Source organism: Barbus barbus, assembly GCF_936440315.1.
Source record: "Barbus barbus genome assembly, chromosome: 14".
NCBI classification, from domain to species: Eukaryota; Metazoa; Chordata; class Actinopteri; order Cypriniformes; family Cyprinidae; genus Barbus; species Barbus barbus.
Window position 1 is genome coordinate 2,479,157 of NC_136742.1, and position 15,852 is coordinate 2,495,008.

Sequence of the window (15,852 nt, forward strand, 5' to 3'; positions counted from 1 at the left end):
TTTAGGTCTCTCCAGAGATGCTCAATTGGGTTTAAGTCAGGGCTCTGGCTGGGCCATTCAAGAACAGTCACGGAGTTGTTGTGAAGCCACTCCTTCGTTATTTTAGCTGTGTGCTTAGGCTCATTGTCTTGTTGGAAGGTAAACCTTCGGCCCAGTCTGAGGTCCTGAGCACTCTGGAGAAGGTTTTCGTCCAGGATATCCCTGTACTTGGCCGCATTCATCTTTCCCTCGATTGCAACCAGTCGTCCTGTCCCTGCAGCTGAAAAACACCCCCACAGCATGATGCTGCCACCACCATGCTTCACTGTTGGGACTGTATTGGACAGGTGATGAGCAGTGCCTGGTTTTCTCCACACATACCGCTTAGAATTAAGGCCAAAAAGTTCTATCTTGGTCTCATCAGACCAGAGAATCTTATTTCTCACCATCTTGTGGTCCTTCAGGTGTTTTTTTGTGTCTTGCACTGAGGAGAGGCTTCCGTCGGGCCATTCTGCCATAAAGCCCCAACTGGTGGAGGGCTGCAGTGATGGTTGACTTTCTACAACTTTCTCACATCTCCCGACTGCATCTCTGGAGCTCAGCCACAGTGATCTTTGGGTTCTTCTTTACCTCTCTCACCAAGGCTCTTCTCCCCCGATAGCTCAGTTTGGCCGGACGGCCAGCTCTAAGAACGGTTCTGGTCGTCCCAAACGTCTTCCATTTAAGGATTATGGAGGCCACTGTGCTCTTAGGAACCTTAAGTGCAGCAGAAATGTTTTTGTAACCTTGGCCAGATCTGTGCCTTGCCACAATTCTGTCTCTGAGCTCTTCAGGCAGTTCCTTTGACCTCATGATTCTCATTTGCTCTGACATGCACTGTGAGCTGTAAGGTCTTATATAGACAGGTGTGTGGCTTTCCTAATCAAGTCCAGTCAGTATAATCAAACACAGCTGGACTCAAATGAACGTGTAGAACCATTTCAAGGATGATCAGAAGAAATGGACAGCACCTGAGTTAAATATATGAGTGTCACAGCAAAGGGTCTGAATACTTAGGACCATATGATATTTCAGTTTTTCTTTTTTTAATAAATCTTCAAAAATGTCAACAATTCTGTTGGTGCTGTGTGTACATTAATGAGGAAAAAAAATGAACAAATGATTTTAGCAAATGGCTGCACAAAGAGTGAAAAATTTAAGGGGGTCTGAATACTTTCATATATATATAAAATTATAAATATAAACTTTCAGTAATATTATCAATTTGACTGCACTGCCACTATCGGATGATGAAATCTAAACTGAGCTGATTTATGACACTATTGTCTTCTGTTGAGCTGCTTTATTGCTGAACTGAACTTGTTTCTGAACTGAACTTGTTGACTCTCCAACACTGAAAGACAGACTGAACTGAATCAACACTGAATCTAAATTGAGCTGAATGTCACTATTGTCTTCTGTAGAACTACTTGACAGCTGAAACTGAATGATAACTGATACATTTTAAAACAGTAACACTGTTATTTTCCTGTTTATTAATGTGAAACAGTCTGTATTGTAGAATGTGAAATACATATAAAGCTGCTCATCTCCACAGAAACAGCCTTTAGCGAGCAGCTTGCATTTGATGCATCTTTTGCAAGTCCACTGTGCTAATCTATGCTAAGTTTTGGTAGTAAAACCAATGAGGGACATTCTGGTACATTTCTGAGGTCACAAGTTGTCAGAATTCAACGGTTTTGTTTGGGAACCACATTCAAGTGACAGTTCAGTCGGTATAAAAGTAATCTGGCCTAATTTGAACAAGTGAGCTGCAGAAGTAATGATGTGATTAGAGGTCGACCGATGTATCGGATTTACCCACAAACCCACCCAATTGTTACTCAAAACTAGCCCAATCGCGTTTCGAGGGGGGTCCACCGGTAAAGCTCACGTTCCGGGGGTAAAATACATGTTTTAGATGCATGCATTAAGATTGGCATTCGGGAAAATACAGACGCACATTTAAATATAGTTGACACAAAATCCTGCCACACCACAGAGCACCATTCACATAGTTCTCCATTAAATTACATTAGATTTTTTACAAATCACCCTAGGCTGTAAAATTGTTTATTGTGAATTTTTCTGAGAAATATTTGTCTTTCTGTGGCTCTAATAATGTCTGTATGCTTTATATAGAGAGCTGTAATATAGATAGCGCTTCCTCTTTTTTTTTAAACACCAAACTCCTCTGTCACACAAGTAAACATGTTCATTTGTGGATTAAACTGTTTTAGACCACCGCTCGAGCTGAACGTGACGGGCCGGTGTGTGAGATACCTTTGAGTTCTCCTGGACTCAGCGCTGTGCTTTCCCCCGGTGTGTGACTAACGAATTCTGTTCATTAATTAAGTGTTCTAAAAAAGAGGCAAATAAAGTGGGAGAGTATACATACAATATCCATATGCAAGTAATTTCAATGCTATGGATTGTGTGTAGATATTTAAAGATGACCATCTTTAAATGAAATGTAACACTTTAAAATAAGAGTACATTTGTAACATTAAGATTAAGTATCGTTCCTTGTTAGTGTGTTAATTTCAACATTTACCATTACTAAAACATTTTTACATTTTAAAGTTTCTTCTGTTAACATTAGTTAATAAACTATCAGCTAACTAATGTTTAATATAATAAGTAATATTAATATTTTCATTCATTTACTAATTATGGTTCAGTATCCATTTTAAAAACTATTAATTAAACATTTTAAAACGATTAATCGTTATCGGCCAGTGTGGTCCAACCTAGCTATCAGTATCGGTGAAATCCACTATCGGTTGACCTCTAGATGTGATTTTCTTTTTATTCTTTGAATCACGTGCTTTACGTCTGTGGCAGAAGCTACACAGGTGAACAAACAGCTGGTAGAGAGAAAGTGAACTCTGGTTCAGACCCAGTGTGAACACGCCCTGAGAGAAGCACAGAGGCATCTGTCTGGATTCCAGTGTCCTAAATGAGAGTAACTCAATCAAGAGCTCTTCAGTGGGCTGGACCTACATCATATCTAACGAACGGGCCGGTGACGAGCAGAGGGGTGGAATGTCGGTCGCCACGGAAACAGCCAATAACAGGCTAGATAACGCTGTTATTGTCACAAAGCTGGCTTGTGTGCGTTTGAGGGCAGTTACACAGACAGGATGAAGTTCTCAAAGTGCTAACATCCTCCATTGGTTTGTGTGTGAAAGACTCTCTTCATGTGAGAGCTGTAGGTTACGGCAGGAATGCCAGCGCTCCTTCAGGGCTCACGGACGCCATGAATACAGGCCTTTGACGGACAGAGAAATGTCACGTCGGGGTGGCAGACCGACTCGAGGCATACGGGTCAGCTGGGGATGGTGGTTTCTCCGGGTATTGTTCAAGAACCGGACCGTGTGAGCCGTGTATGTGTGTGTCTCCAAACAGAGGACGATCCCAGTGTATTACAAAACATTTACGCAGCATCATTCTAGGTTTAGCTTGAGTTATCATTTCAACAAATCAAACCAGAATCAATACAAAAAAATGGGGGAAAGATGAAGCACCAAAAGAAGTATTTTCATTAAACACCCTAAGAGAGAAACTCAGTGATGCAGTATGAGTGGGAAGGCATCTGTACATTTAACATCTGAGCAGTTATTGTTCCAGAGCACTTCCTATAGATCTGAGGACTGTGATGAAGATGATGAAGAGGGTCTTTCTCACCTTAGAGTCAGAGTTGAGCTCCAGAGCCGGGCCGTTCTCTCCAGCGCCTGCAGCTTGACTGTAATCACTCACATTCACCACAGGAGCTGCCACCACACACACACACACACACACACACACACACACACACACACACACACACACACACACAGTTAACCAGTAGTCCTTGTGTTCACATCTGTAAACAGTGCTGTCTGAAACCACATAGCAAATCTGAGACTTTTTTAAAACTAAAGTTTCAAATTTCCAATTCAACATTTCTCTCAAACTGTTATGTTGGTCAATTATTTGATTTTTATTGACAAATTTTGAATTCAACTAGAGAAGAATCTTCAGTAGAAACCGTGATCTCAGACACCACCGTATGGCTAAACATGTCTGTTTTTCATTAAATGTTTGGATTTTAAAACAATCATAATGTTTATTAAAAATCGATTCATAAACACCTCAGCTAGAACAGTATGGCATACATTTTGTACTGAAAATAATAAATAATTGTAACTGATGCTCCCAAGACAATCACAAATCTACTCTCTACTGCTCAAACATTTACACATTAATCGTTTCTCATGAGGACTAGGGTTGGGTATCGTTTCAATTTTATCGATTCAGATTCTTTTCGATTCCCAGTTTTGATTGCAATGTGATTAAATAATGATATCAAACATTTAAGCTGTGTCTCTTTTTTGCAAACCATTTATTGGAGCTGAATACCATGAACAAAAATCAACAGGCGACATAAAAGCTGGACTCTTCAGTTTTTTTTATTTTTTCCCCCCGATGGAAGTTGTGGTTCTCTCATGATTCTGAAGAAAAAAATATTAGACAAATAAACAAAATCCCATGTAATTTATGAATGACTCACTCAGGATGTGCTGGTTTCATTACTGGATGAAATCTCTTGTATGTTTCAAAGACAAATACATTTTAACAGCCCCTTCTCGCCACCTACTGGCGTAACAATGTAATCGATAAATCTTCATTTGAAGCGTCAAATTACTTTCAAACGGATATTTACTCTATTTGAATCGCTACCGTACATATCAGAGTTTATATCTGAACTATAAACTTTTATAACAGTGCTTCTGTGATTTGAATGTTTGTAACAGAAATAATGATACTGTGTGGTTAAAAAGACTGACAGCTGCTCTCTTCAGGTCAGCAGCAGCGCGAATGCAGATCACACTCAAATCACACCGGTGTGATCGTATGCTGCACAGACGAACCGAGTGATCACAACATTGGGATCGCACACGACAAAGGTTGAGGAATGAAAGAGACGAATTATTGTAATTTAGGAATAGAATCACGTGTTTGAATCATGTTCGCAATCTTTAACGATCTATTAAATTAATGTCATGTTGGTGGTGACACCTCTCTTGCAACATATTTAGCTATCACAGATATTATACTTAGCTTTTTTGGCTTCTGATCGCAAATGCAGCGAAATTTTGGAGTGCTTAGATTAGCGAGCAAGGTCCTGGCAGATGAAAAAAAAAAAAGAAGCACATAGGAATCGATAAGCGGAATCGAAATTTTAATTTGACAACAAGTATCCGATTCCTGACCTTAAGTATCCGATTCTGGAATCCGAATCCATTTTCGATTCCCAACCCTAATGAGGACGCCTAGAAAAATACATCAGCGTGGCACTAAAGTCATAAAAATCATTCATTCAGATGTCAATTCATTTGTGGTAGAGGAGCAAGTTTTGTGATCATATGAACCCAAGAAAATGCTGCTCACATCAGTCACATGACTGTTATCTGTAAACAAAACATCTGTTTACTGCTTGGACAATTAACTTTTTAGTCAAAGAATCCTGAAAAAAAAGTATCAAAGGTCCATACAAATATTTAGCAGCACAACAGTTTCAACACTGATAATAAATCAGCATATTAGAATGATTTCTGAAGGATCATGGGACACTGGAGTAATGGCTGATGAAAATAAACTTTGATCACAGAAATACATAAGTATATTAATAACAGTTTTTTCAGTATTTTTGATCAAATAAATACAGCCTTGATGAGCATAAGAGACTCAATTAAAAAACATTAAAAATCTTACTGATCCCAAACTTTTGAATGGCAGTGTACTATAAAAATAAACATGGTAGTATGCAGTATACTGCACAGTATTTGATTCCAAACATGGCCCAAACCTCAGCTGGGACTCTAAAGCCCCTGAGGTCAAATGACATTTACATCCAAAGACATCAATCACACACACACACACACACACACACACAATCTGGATATGGTTTATATAAGCATTCTTATGGGAGTGTGTTCTAGTAAAGCAGAGGACCACTACAGTCCACACTTCTGAATATAGAGTACTAACACTCAAACATGCACTATATATTAGTAACCAGTGAATAATGGATCAGACAGTACTGAGGAACATGTGAGCACTCTTTTCCCACCTCCCGCTCAGCATCGGCATGACCTGCTTTGAGCGGTGTGAAAGTAGGCTAATGTAGCCTGCGCTGCTGGGACGTCCGTTTCATCATGTCACGCTGTGACAGCTCTGAGACGCAGCAGAACTGGGCCACACACAGTTCCCCAGGCATCCACCAGAGGGCAACATCATTAAAACACCACGGCCCTGACTGGATTCCCAGCAGGAGGAAAAACAGGGTCATTTTAATAGAGAAGAGCTGGAAAAGCAGATTCTCCGAAGCTTTCATCAGTGTTCACATCGGCTGCGCATGAATCGATGCGGAGCATCCCAGCTCACAGGGATGATGTATTTTGTGTTATGATGGATTATTGAGCGTCCATCATATGATGCTGATGTGTGCTCACAGTAACAACAGATTCAGTATTGAGAGAAGCATAATTCAGCCTGAGAGCGCTAACACACTGCCCTCTAAACGGGGTGAATGCTGACCACGTGCTAACCAGTAAAAAATGAAAGGGCTAGACACGCCAATACACAACCCCGAAAACAGAAAACACCTCTGACTCCGTTTGATTCTCCAGCATCACATCACACAAAAATAAACCCTCCTGCTCACTGCTGGAAAGACTCGGGCAGAAAAGAGACTGCTGATAGTGACCAGAGCTGAAGCTATCTTTAGCCTGATCGCTCACAATGTTGACCAAACCACTTCTTAAAGGAATGTTCTGAGTTCATTAGACTAAAGCTCCACATGATCAGCAGAAAATAATTCACTCTTCACCCAGTTTTAAAGGAACCATGAAATGGAGCACCAAAATGTTCTTGATGTTAACACACATAAGAGGTTACTCTACAGTAAAAGCATGCCGCAAGTTTCAAAACTCTGAACTAACTCCTTCAAAATATGAATGATGGTTTTCTGCCCTTCTAAAACATCTGGATTTGAAATCAAGAGAATGGTGACTTCACAATTTCTTCTCGACACGCCCCCTTAATATGTGTCATCATCTGTAGTTGAGCAGGAGTGTTCTGAACAAATCATATCTGTCCATCAATCACAAGATCATACTGCTGCTGGATAATGATGTTGAGTAAGGCTGTCAAACTAACTGTGCGTTCACACCGCCGCCGGCGAGAGCGTCAAAGTGGCCGGAAGTCATTCATTTTCAATGTGAGCCGGCGGCGAGCTCCGGCGAGTCTTGGACGGTGAGAGCGTCGAGGAGAGTTGAAGTCAGGTCAACTTTATGGTAATGAGCTATGACGCGGTTGGGCGGCAACCAATCGGAATGTAGAAGTCCTCCGCTTGAGAGGGTTCCAGAGAACGCAGTCCTGTAAACTTTGGTTCCGACCACATTAGTTCCCAAGCAAAATGGAAGAGAGATTAATTATTGCTGTGGCGGGTTTCCCGATAATATTTGACGTGTCCCTGTTTGTGTACAGGGACATAAATAAAAATTATAGGGGACATTTTCCCGCTACAACGTTTGTTTTTCAGCGGGAATGCAATTTATTTGCTCAAAACAACACCGATTTGACCAATTGCATTAAGGCTACACTTCAATCTGGACAGTTTGTAATGTAGGCTGCACACAAATGAATGTTAATTAAAGACCAAGGCTAGTAAATGTCTCCTATAATGTTGAAATTAGACTAGCACTTAACCATGAACACAAACACCACACAAATGGCTTTTAATTGGATCAACCTGCTTGTTTCCAAGCGGCTCCTTTAAATACAAGACGAGCATACGATCTACGTCAGAGCGTCAGCGCGTCCACGAATCTTTTCTACAGCGTCTCAGTCAGGGCGGCCAGGGCGAATTTTGACGCTCTGGTCGGCGGCGGTGTGAACGCACAGTCAGACATCGTTCTGTCAGTGGAAAAAAGAAAACTGCATAGCCTTAATAAAGATCCGCGCATTAGAAATGCATGGTTTATTTTTAATGACGTGCATGAGCAAGATATTTTGTTGTTCATATTTCGCGATTAGTTTTGTGAATTATTCTAAACACGCGGGTGGTTTTTCACAATATCTTTATTGAAAGATACAGCAGTGCCAAACATTCTGTCCTCAGAGAAAATGCAGGTCAGCACATTTATTTAGAATTTTACTGTGTTTGTAATAAACGTCAAACCAGCATTTAACACTATGCATTGAAACACACGACATGCTGTAAATGAGGGCGGGGCTACAGTGTGACAAAGTTAGCCAATCGCAGCAATGTTTCTGCAAGAGGAAACGCCCCTTAAAATTAAGCTTTTTTCCCCCAGAGAGCGAAAATGAGGATGAAAATGAAAAATTCTGCAAACTAACCTTGATAAATGTAATATATAAATCTGAAACGGCATTTCATGACTCCTGAAGTACAACGCAAAAGTAAAGTAAAACGTGTGAAATAAGTGTACTGCTGCAACGCCAAGAGGGTTTACAGGTCAAAATGTAAAGCTCATATTTTTGTTAAATACTTGCATTTTTTCAATATTTTTATGCAGTGTTTTGTTTGTGGAGTGTCCGCTCTGCTCTGACCCTGATCAGTGGCGTTCATCATGAACACATATAGCAGCCTGACGCTGATGCTTTCTGTGCTTCATTCTGCTCTGCCTATAAAACCCTCATTTCCTCTGAGCTCATCTCTCCTGCTCGCTCCACAGACAGGAAACAGATGTCCCTCATTTCCTGTGTCTGTCTACGGCAGAGAGCCGGGACAATGCAGCTACATCTATTCATGCACACAGACACAACAACAGAACACAAGATCACCCCTCAACCGAAAACATATCAGGACACGAGAACAGCAGTGACGGATAAACCGCAGATAAAACAAACCCAGGTTCATTCATACAGAGAGAAACAAACATGACAAACGAGAGGTGAATAACAAGCATAATAAATGCTGAAGCCCCGTTCACACGAGCGGTGATTTACTCTCAGCAGGTCAAAGAGCGGCTGCTCCGCTGGACTCGTTTATCTTGCTTTAAGACTGTATGGAGCAGACGCTTTCAGTTTAGAGTTCAAGCATCCTTTGTCCAACTGAACTCAGCAGTTCTTATATCATTAAGAAAAGTGACAGTGGGGCCGGTGTTTAACCATGAAACTGATCTCAAAGAAACCTATCTGCATTTTTACATATGAATTATTTAGTGTTTATTAATCTGTCTTCTTCATGGGGACTGCTGCAGCTGATTTCAGGTTTACCAATCTAGTAAAGACATTTGGACCCACACCACACACACACACACACACACACACACACACCATACACACAGCGAGAGAGAGAGACCTCAGCTGAATGGCCTCATTCACCGCTGGGAGATTTCCTGCAGATAAAGAGTTCATAGCCTGGAAGCTCACACGGCCCGGGGAAGAGTTCACTGACAAACACGCTGCGTCACGCCTGCTGTGGTAACATCAGCCGTCACGCTTGTTTTCTGCTCCTCTTGAGGGTACAGATGAGATTTGGGCATGCTGTACTGAAAAAAAAAAAACAGGCGCTGTGCCTCAGTGCCTTTCTAAGTGCCGACGCTGACTGGAGACCAGAGAGTTCGTGGGAGCAGATAAAAGACTTCCTGTGTGTGTTTGTGTGAGGGCACTGGTGCACACACACATACACACAGCTATACCATGGCCTGAACACACAGGCCATCCTATGCAACATTTAATATTTATGAATATATTACATAAAAATTAATAATTTCAGCAATTGGTTTTGGCCAAGTATATTTCCAGTTGGGCTGGGCTGTATATCAGAAATCGCAATAATTCTGCTCTCTATATAAAATGAGTGAATATTAAATGTTTTGCTTGCATTTAAGTAAGCCAAACTAATACCGCTTTTTCATTTCACAACTGTGACCATTGCTTTCAAACTCCTGTATATGCGTTTTATTTTTTACAACTACATTGACCATTGTAGCTAATTACAGACACTTCTGTTAAACACCAATCAGATGTTTTAGTCAGTCTGGAGGCAAACACTAGAGGCTTTCGTTTAGCATGTCTCAACTAACAACATAAATGCATAGTAAAAAAGATACTCACTGATTATAAAGAAGTGATTTTAAAGGGAACGCTCCTTTCTCACTTTGCCTAATTTTTCATGCCACTAGCTACTCACTACAAAGGACTGGCAACTGGATTTAAATGCAAGATTGAATACAAAAATGTTTTGTCGCAACAACCACAACTTTTTGGTAAGGAAGCTTGCACTTTGTTAACAATAACAATTGTCTCCAGATGTGGGACAAAAAAAACTTTACAAATTTTAAAAGTATTATATATCATCAAGACTTGGGAAAAATAGAGAGATACATTTTTTGCTGTATTGTCCAGCCCATATTTCCAATTCCAATTAAATGGCGTGTCAAGAAAAAGTGGATTTCACTTGAGTGTTGTTCTAATCAGCCTGACACAACCACACTGACTCGACTGATGCATGGGGATGTCATATCGAGCCGTTTCATTCAGGAATGCAGAACTCATACTTCAGCTAGAAACAAGACCTAGTGTTACTGTGACACACAGACGGAGCAAATGAGGTGCGATACCTCCATCAAGACTGCGAGAGATGCGTTTGCTGGAGGTGCGCTGGAAGTAGGGTGCGGGCCGGTCGATGAGGGAGCTGGCCTGTCGCGTCTGCGTCTGCGTTCTGCCGCTGTAGCGGAACTTGGAGCCCAGAGTCAGGAACTTGGTCTTGGTGGGCTGTTCAGGAGAAACCAACCTGTGAACAGAGACAGACAGCAGCGCTCAGAGAACACACACTACACACAGACGGTATCTACATGTGCTCAGATGTCCATTATGTCTTTCTTTCCAAATCATCAAGTTGTGATGTGATCTATTACTGACGTCAGACCGCAATGTGACAGAAAACACAACCGACAGCTAGTGAAAGAGGTTTTATTGAAAAAAAAATTTATAATAATTATATATAATATAAAGATATATTAGCTTTTGTAGGTTTAGTATTATTTTTCTTTTATTGAGTTGGTCTTGTAATGTGGGCCTGATAGATTCAGTAGATAATGTCATTTTACAGTACATGTACTTAATAATAAAAGTACTGCATAATGTAAGGTAACTACGTTTAGGTTTAAAGGTAGGCTCAGGGTTAGTACCTAGTTAATACCCAGTTTTTTGTAAACACTATCCTAAGTACTGTACATATTATGTACATGCAGATCGGGACTAAAATAAAGAGCTATTGATAACGTTGATTGAGATCACCGAGTCATTACGTCAATAAATTGCATTCGGTTACAAGCAAAACAATCCGTGACAAATGTTTACATTGGCAAAAGTGACATAGTACAGGAATCTGTAATGACCAACAATTGTGTTTGTTAAAACTGGTCTCATATCAGGCCAAAATGTCCTAACCACTGCATCCCTACTGCTGTTAGAAGTGTCAGAAGCATCTCCAGTTTAGTTGACAATTATCCTTATTATTCATTCAAGCCGTTCATGTTCTCCTCCTCAGGTGTTGGTGGGAGTTTGAGGACAGAACAGATGCATAACATTTCAGAAAGAAGAAAAGCACTCGGAGAACACTAAGTGTTAAAAACTGAGGAAAATGAGGAAGGTTGAACTCATATAAAGTGCATCAGCATGTGTTTGAGAGTGTGATGTGCTGGTGTTTGTGAATTATCTGTAGCTCCAGACTGCAGTCAGTGTGTTTGAGTTACAGACCAGCATACAAATCATGCCATCATGTCTTGAACAGGAGTCTGGCCCACAGAAATGAAGACAGACAGGTAAATGCTCTGGTTCAGTGTTTGGCAGCAGCGTCTCTACTAATAGTGAAACTGTTAGTTCATCTGCTTCAAGAACAGTGCCGTTGTTACCTTGCTAGTATAAAGATGAAGTCTGAGATTCAAATTCTGTCATTTTATAACTAAATTCACTAAATTGATGCACTTTGATGTGTCATGACAAATTACTGTATCTGCATCAGTTCAAGCTGCACATGAATCGATTATCTCTTCCTCTTTACTACTAGTTACAGCAGCAAATAAACATGAATTAACATCAGAAACAGAACAACTTACTGAAATCAATCACGTATTGTGTAATCAGTTTCAACCACGCAAAAAAAGATAGCAATAAAACAGCTTGAGAGCAATAATGTCACGTTTGATTAATTTGAACGAATTATTAAACATTTTAATACATATGTACTGTATTTAAAATATATTTAATTAAATGTGTTCATGATAAACGCCACTGATCAGGGTCAGAGCATAGCGGACACTCCACAAACAAAACACTGCATAAAAATATTGAAACATTCAATATTAATATGAAAATGATCAAAAAGTGGTTTGAATGAATGATTCAATGACTCACCCATAAATACTTCACTTGTTTCATTACTGGATGAATCAGTGTTTTTCAATGAATCTCTTGAATGAATGATTCAATGATAAATACATTTTTTAAACAGTCACTATTTACCCCCTAGTGGCAAAACAATGCAATCGACAAACGTTATTTGAAGTGCCAGCTACTTTAATAAGGTGATTTGCTCCATTTTGATCTCTACCATAGACATCAGTGTTTATATCCGAACTATAAACTTTCATCCCAGTATTTCTGTCATAATATGAATGACTGTGAGACAGAAATAATACTATGCAGTTGAAAAGACTGTTTGTGAAGCTGTTTCTTAGCTAAAGATGGTAACTCGCATGGATCGCATGGGTGTTTGAATCGAGATGGCAATCTTTTAACGATTAACCGCGCAGCTCTAACACACACACACACACACACACACACAGCTCATCCTCCAGGATGGATTCAGGTCACCTGAAGCCTCCTCAACTCACCAAAAACTCTGCTGTATTGCTGATATGTTTACCTGAAGAAGGTGTGGTGCTCAACACAGACTTTCCAAACTCTTTTGGCGGCCCGGTGGTTGGGCAGCTTGAAGCCGACGGTGCTCTCGAACTGCTCGGACTGACACACAAATATAAATCATCAGTATTACTGACACAGTGATTGCCATCAGCCTCAGACACGTGTTTTGCTCAGTCGTACCTCTCCTGGTCTGATCTTGATGTAGAAGTTGCTGCGTTTGTAGGAGATCTTGAGGATTTTGGGCCAAGCAAAGCGGTTTATCCGCAGACGATCCTTATAGATTAGTAAACCGTTTGCACACACTCCCAGCATGATATCCACTCCCTCAGAGTCCTGGGAAAAGAGAGGACATGCAGTCTTTAACTGAAGACATTCACATCCAGTTTCAGCACAAGATCTGCTCACACTCAGATACATCTGTGCTTTATGTCAGGAGTAGATCAGTAAAAACTGAATGAATCTGAATAACTACCAGAAAAATAAAGGCAGCCACTCGCAGATTTCTGAGACACCTGCATTAACAAACCCCCACACACACACACTGTAGACTCCTATTGATTTTATTAGGGTTGCTCAATATATCACCCCGATTTTGGTTATTAGCCAGTATGCGGTTTTATTTTGTCATATTTGGCCAACATTTAATTTTTCTGCCTTTTCAATAGAGTAATACACTATGTTAAGGTGACATTTTTACAGTATAATTAGACAAAAGTAGTACTGAGTAATATTAATAAATGTACTTATTATGGGGTTAGGATTGGGGTTAGGGTTTGGTATAGTGTTAATTGCTTGTGATGATGATGATACATAATTTATTGTTAAAACTATAGTTAAGTACATGTAGCATGCAACTAATTCATGTTAAAATAAAGTGCAACCAAATATTGCTAACTAAGGAATAGCTCATTTTTCTTATATATTGTTGCTTTAGTTTTTTTCATTGCTTCTATTATCCTCATTTGTAAGCCGCTTTAGATAAATGCATCTGATAAATGATTAAATGTAAATGCAAATTAACGCGTTTCAGATGTGCATATTATCGGGATATTTTAAGCCATAAACTATGTCATTCAGAATGCTTTCTGTCACATAAAAATACAATAAAACCCTGATTGTGTGTGAGAATGATTAGATTGGACTATGTTGTGTTTATTACTGACATTTCTCCAATAATTTGGACTCGTCGCTCAGTTCTACAGTAACACTGGAAGTAAAGCAGGTCAGCGTTCCCGAGGGTTTCAGAGAAGACACCCACTGTTACACACACTCCAAACTCAAACTCTTTCAGTGTCTTAATATAATTATGAATGGCATCCATCATGGCCCTCACTGCCGCCACTCCAGCACTTATCTGAATGCGTTTATGTAACGTCCTAAGTGGATCTTACGGGCCGTGGAGCACTGATTATTGATCCGTCTGTTAACTGAAGAGCTCTGGGAGGAATCAATAGCACCGATAACCGACTGAACTCAGACTATCTGTCGCCACGAGAGGCTTTTAACACGAGCACAGCTCCCGCTGATCTCTCACACATCAGCGCATCAGTAAGTGCTCAAAGCCGCAGGTCTCCGGTGAACTCTGACCCTCGGAGGAGAGAGACTCACGGCACAAAACCACATCAACACGTCCAGAAAAACAAGAAATAATTCATGTGTAAACACAATGAGGTCTATTTTGAGGAACATCTAGATGTTTCTGCATTGTGACATTTTCTTGATCACAACCATGTGCTGGGAATGTGGGCAATTTAAAAAACAGAACCATGCTGCACACAACCTTAGAGTAAACATTATACAGGCATAAAGTGTGATATAACATTTACAACAATCCCTGCGCATTTCATCAAAAGTGTTTTTTTACATAAAACAGACAGACATAACCAGCAGTGTTATTTTAGTATCATTGAGATACTATTATATTTATCAATATTTACATTATTTTACATTTTAGCCATTTTGTTACTAGTTTTTTTCCAAATATATCTAAAGAGTTTTAATTATTTTTATTTAAGTTATTTTAGTATATCAAGTTAAACTAAATGAAAAAGAAAAAGCCGAAATTAAATTACATAAAAAAGGTTTGTTTTATTTCAGTTTATGGTTTTATATATTTTATTTTATTTCATTTCAGTTCAAGTTTATTTGAAGTAACGAAAGTGTTTTATTACGGTTTTAATTTTAGTTAATCATAAAAACCCTGACTAATACAGCACCATGTGTCAGTCATTAAAGGTAATGAGACTCTGAAGAAAAAACGCTGTGCTAACTGAGTATCACAAGCTTCACCTTCAGTTTGCAGAGAGACAGAGACACACGAGAGGGACAGACGCACAGTTTGGACTAGAGACTGCTATCAGTCGCACTGGGAAAAGAGCTGGAGAGCTGATAGTCCTGTGAGGCTTTAAAAATGGCAACAGAATATTTTTCCCAGACTCACTGTCTGAGTGTTTGTTCAGCTGAAGCTGTGTCTCCGCTGTTCTCGCCGAGTCTAGAGCTCAGCAGATCACAGATCTAAACGTAATGATGTTCACATAAGATGGCTGATCCGCGCATGTATCCAAATGTGTGCTTTATGTGGACTGCTAATGGCCAAAAACAGCAACACACTGATGAATATAGAGTCTTCCTGAAAAATGAATCTGCACACTTCCACGAGAGACAGTCTGGAGATGGTCTACCTTGGCGTGATGCAGGTCTACACCGTACATGGAGAGCTTCTTGGCATTTTCCAGAAACTGGGCGTCTGCCTGGGCTGGAGTCATTCCCCTGAAAGAGCAGGTGGAGATATGAGACAGGTGTTATCAGGACACATCAGCACTGAGCAGGTCACAGCAGATTAGCACTGATAATCCTCTGATCATCATGAGGACTGGAGTTTGAGGAGGA

General features: G+C 40.1%; 1 protein-coding gene across 12 annotated transcripts in view; it reads right to left on the reverse strand.

Moving 5' to 3' along the window:
- Positions 1-15,852, reverse strand: part of LOC306880535 (protein 4.1-like) — a 113,278-nt gene that overhangs the window by 21,064 nt on the left and 76,362 nt on the right. For all 12 annotated transcript variants that reach the window (XM_079434114.1, XM_079434108.1, XM_079434107.1 and 9 more), the window contains 5 exons: positions 15,645-15,732; positions 13,144-13,296; positions 12,965-13,062; positions 10,656-10,828; positions 3,706-3,791 (listed from right to left, as the gene is read on the reverse strand). In XM_079434114.1, coding sequence (XP_079290240.1) covers positions 3,706-3,791; positions 10,656-10,828; positions 12,965-13,062; positions 13,144-13,296; positions 15,645-15,732 — 598 coding nt within the window. The remainder of the gene's footprint in view (positions 1-3,705; positions 3,792-10,655; positions 10,829-12,964; positions 13,063-13,143; positions 13,297-15,644; positions 15,733-15,852) is intronic.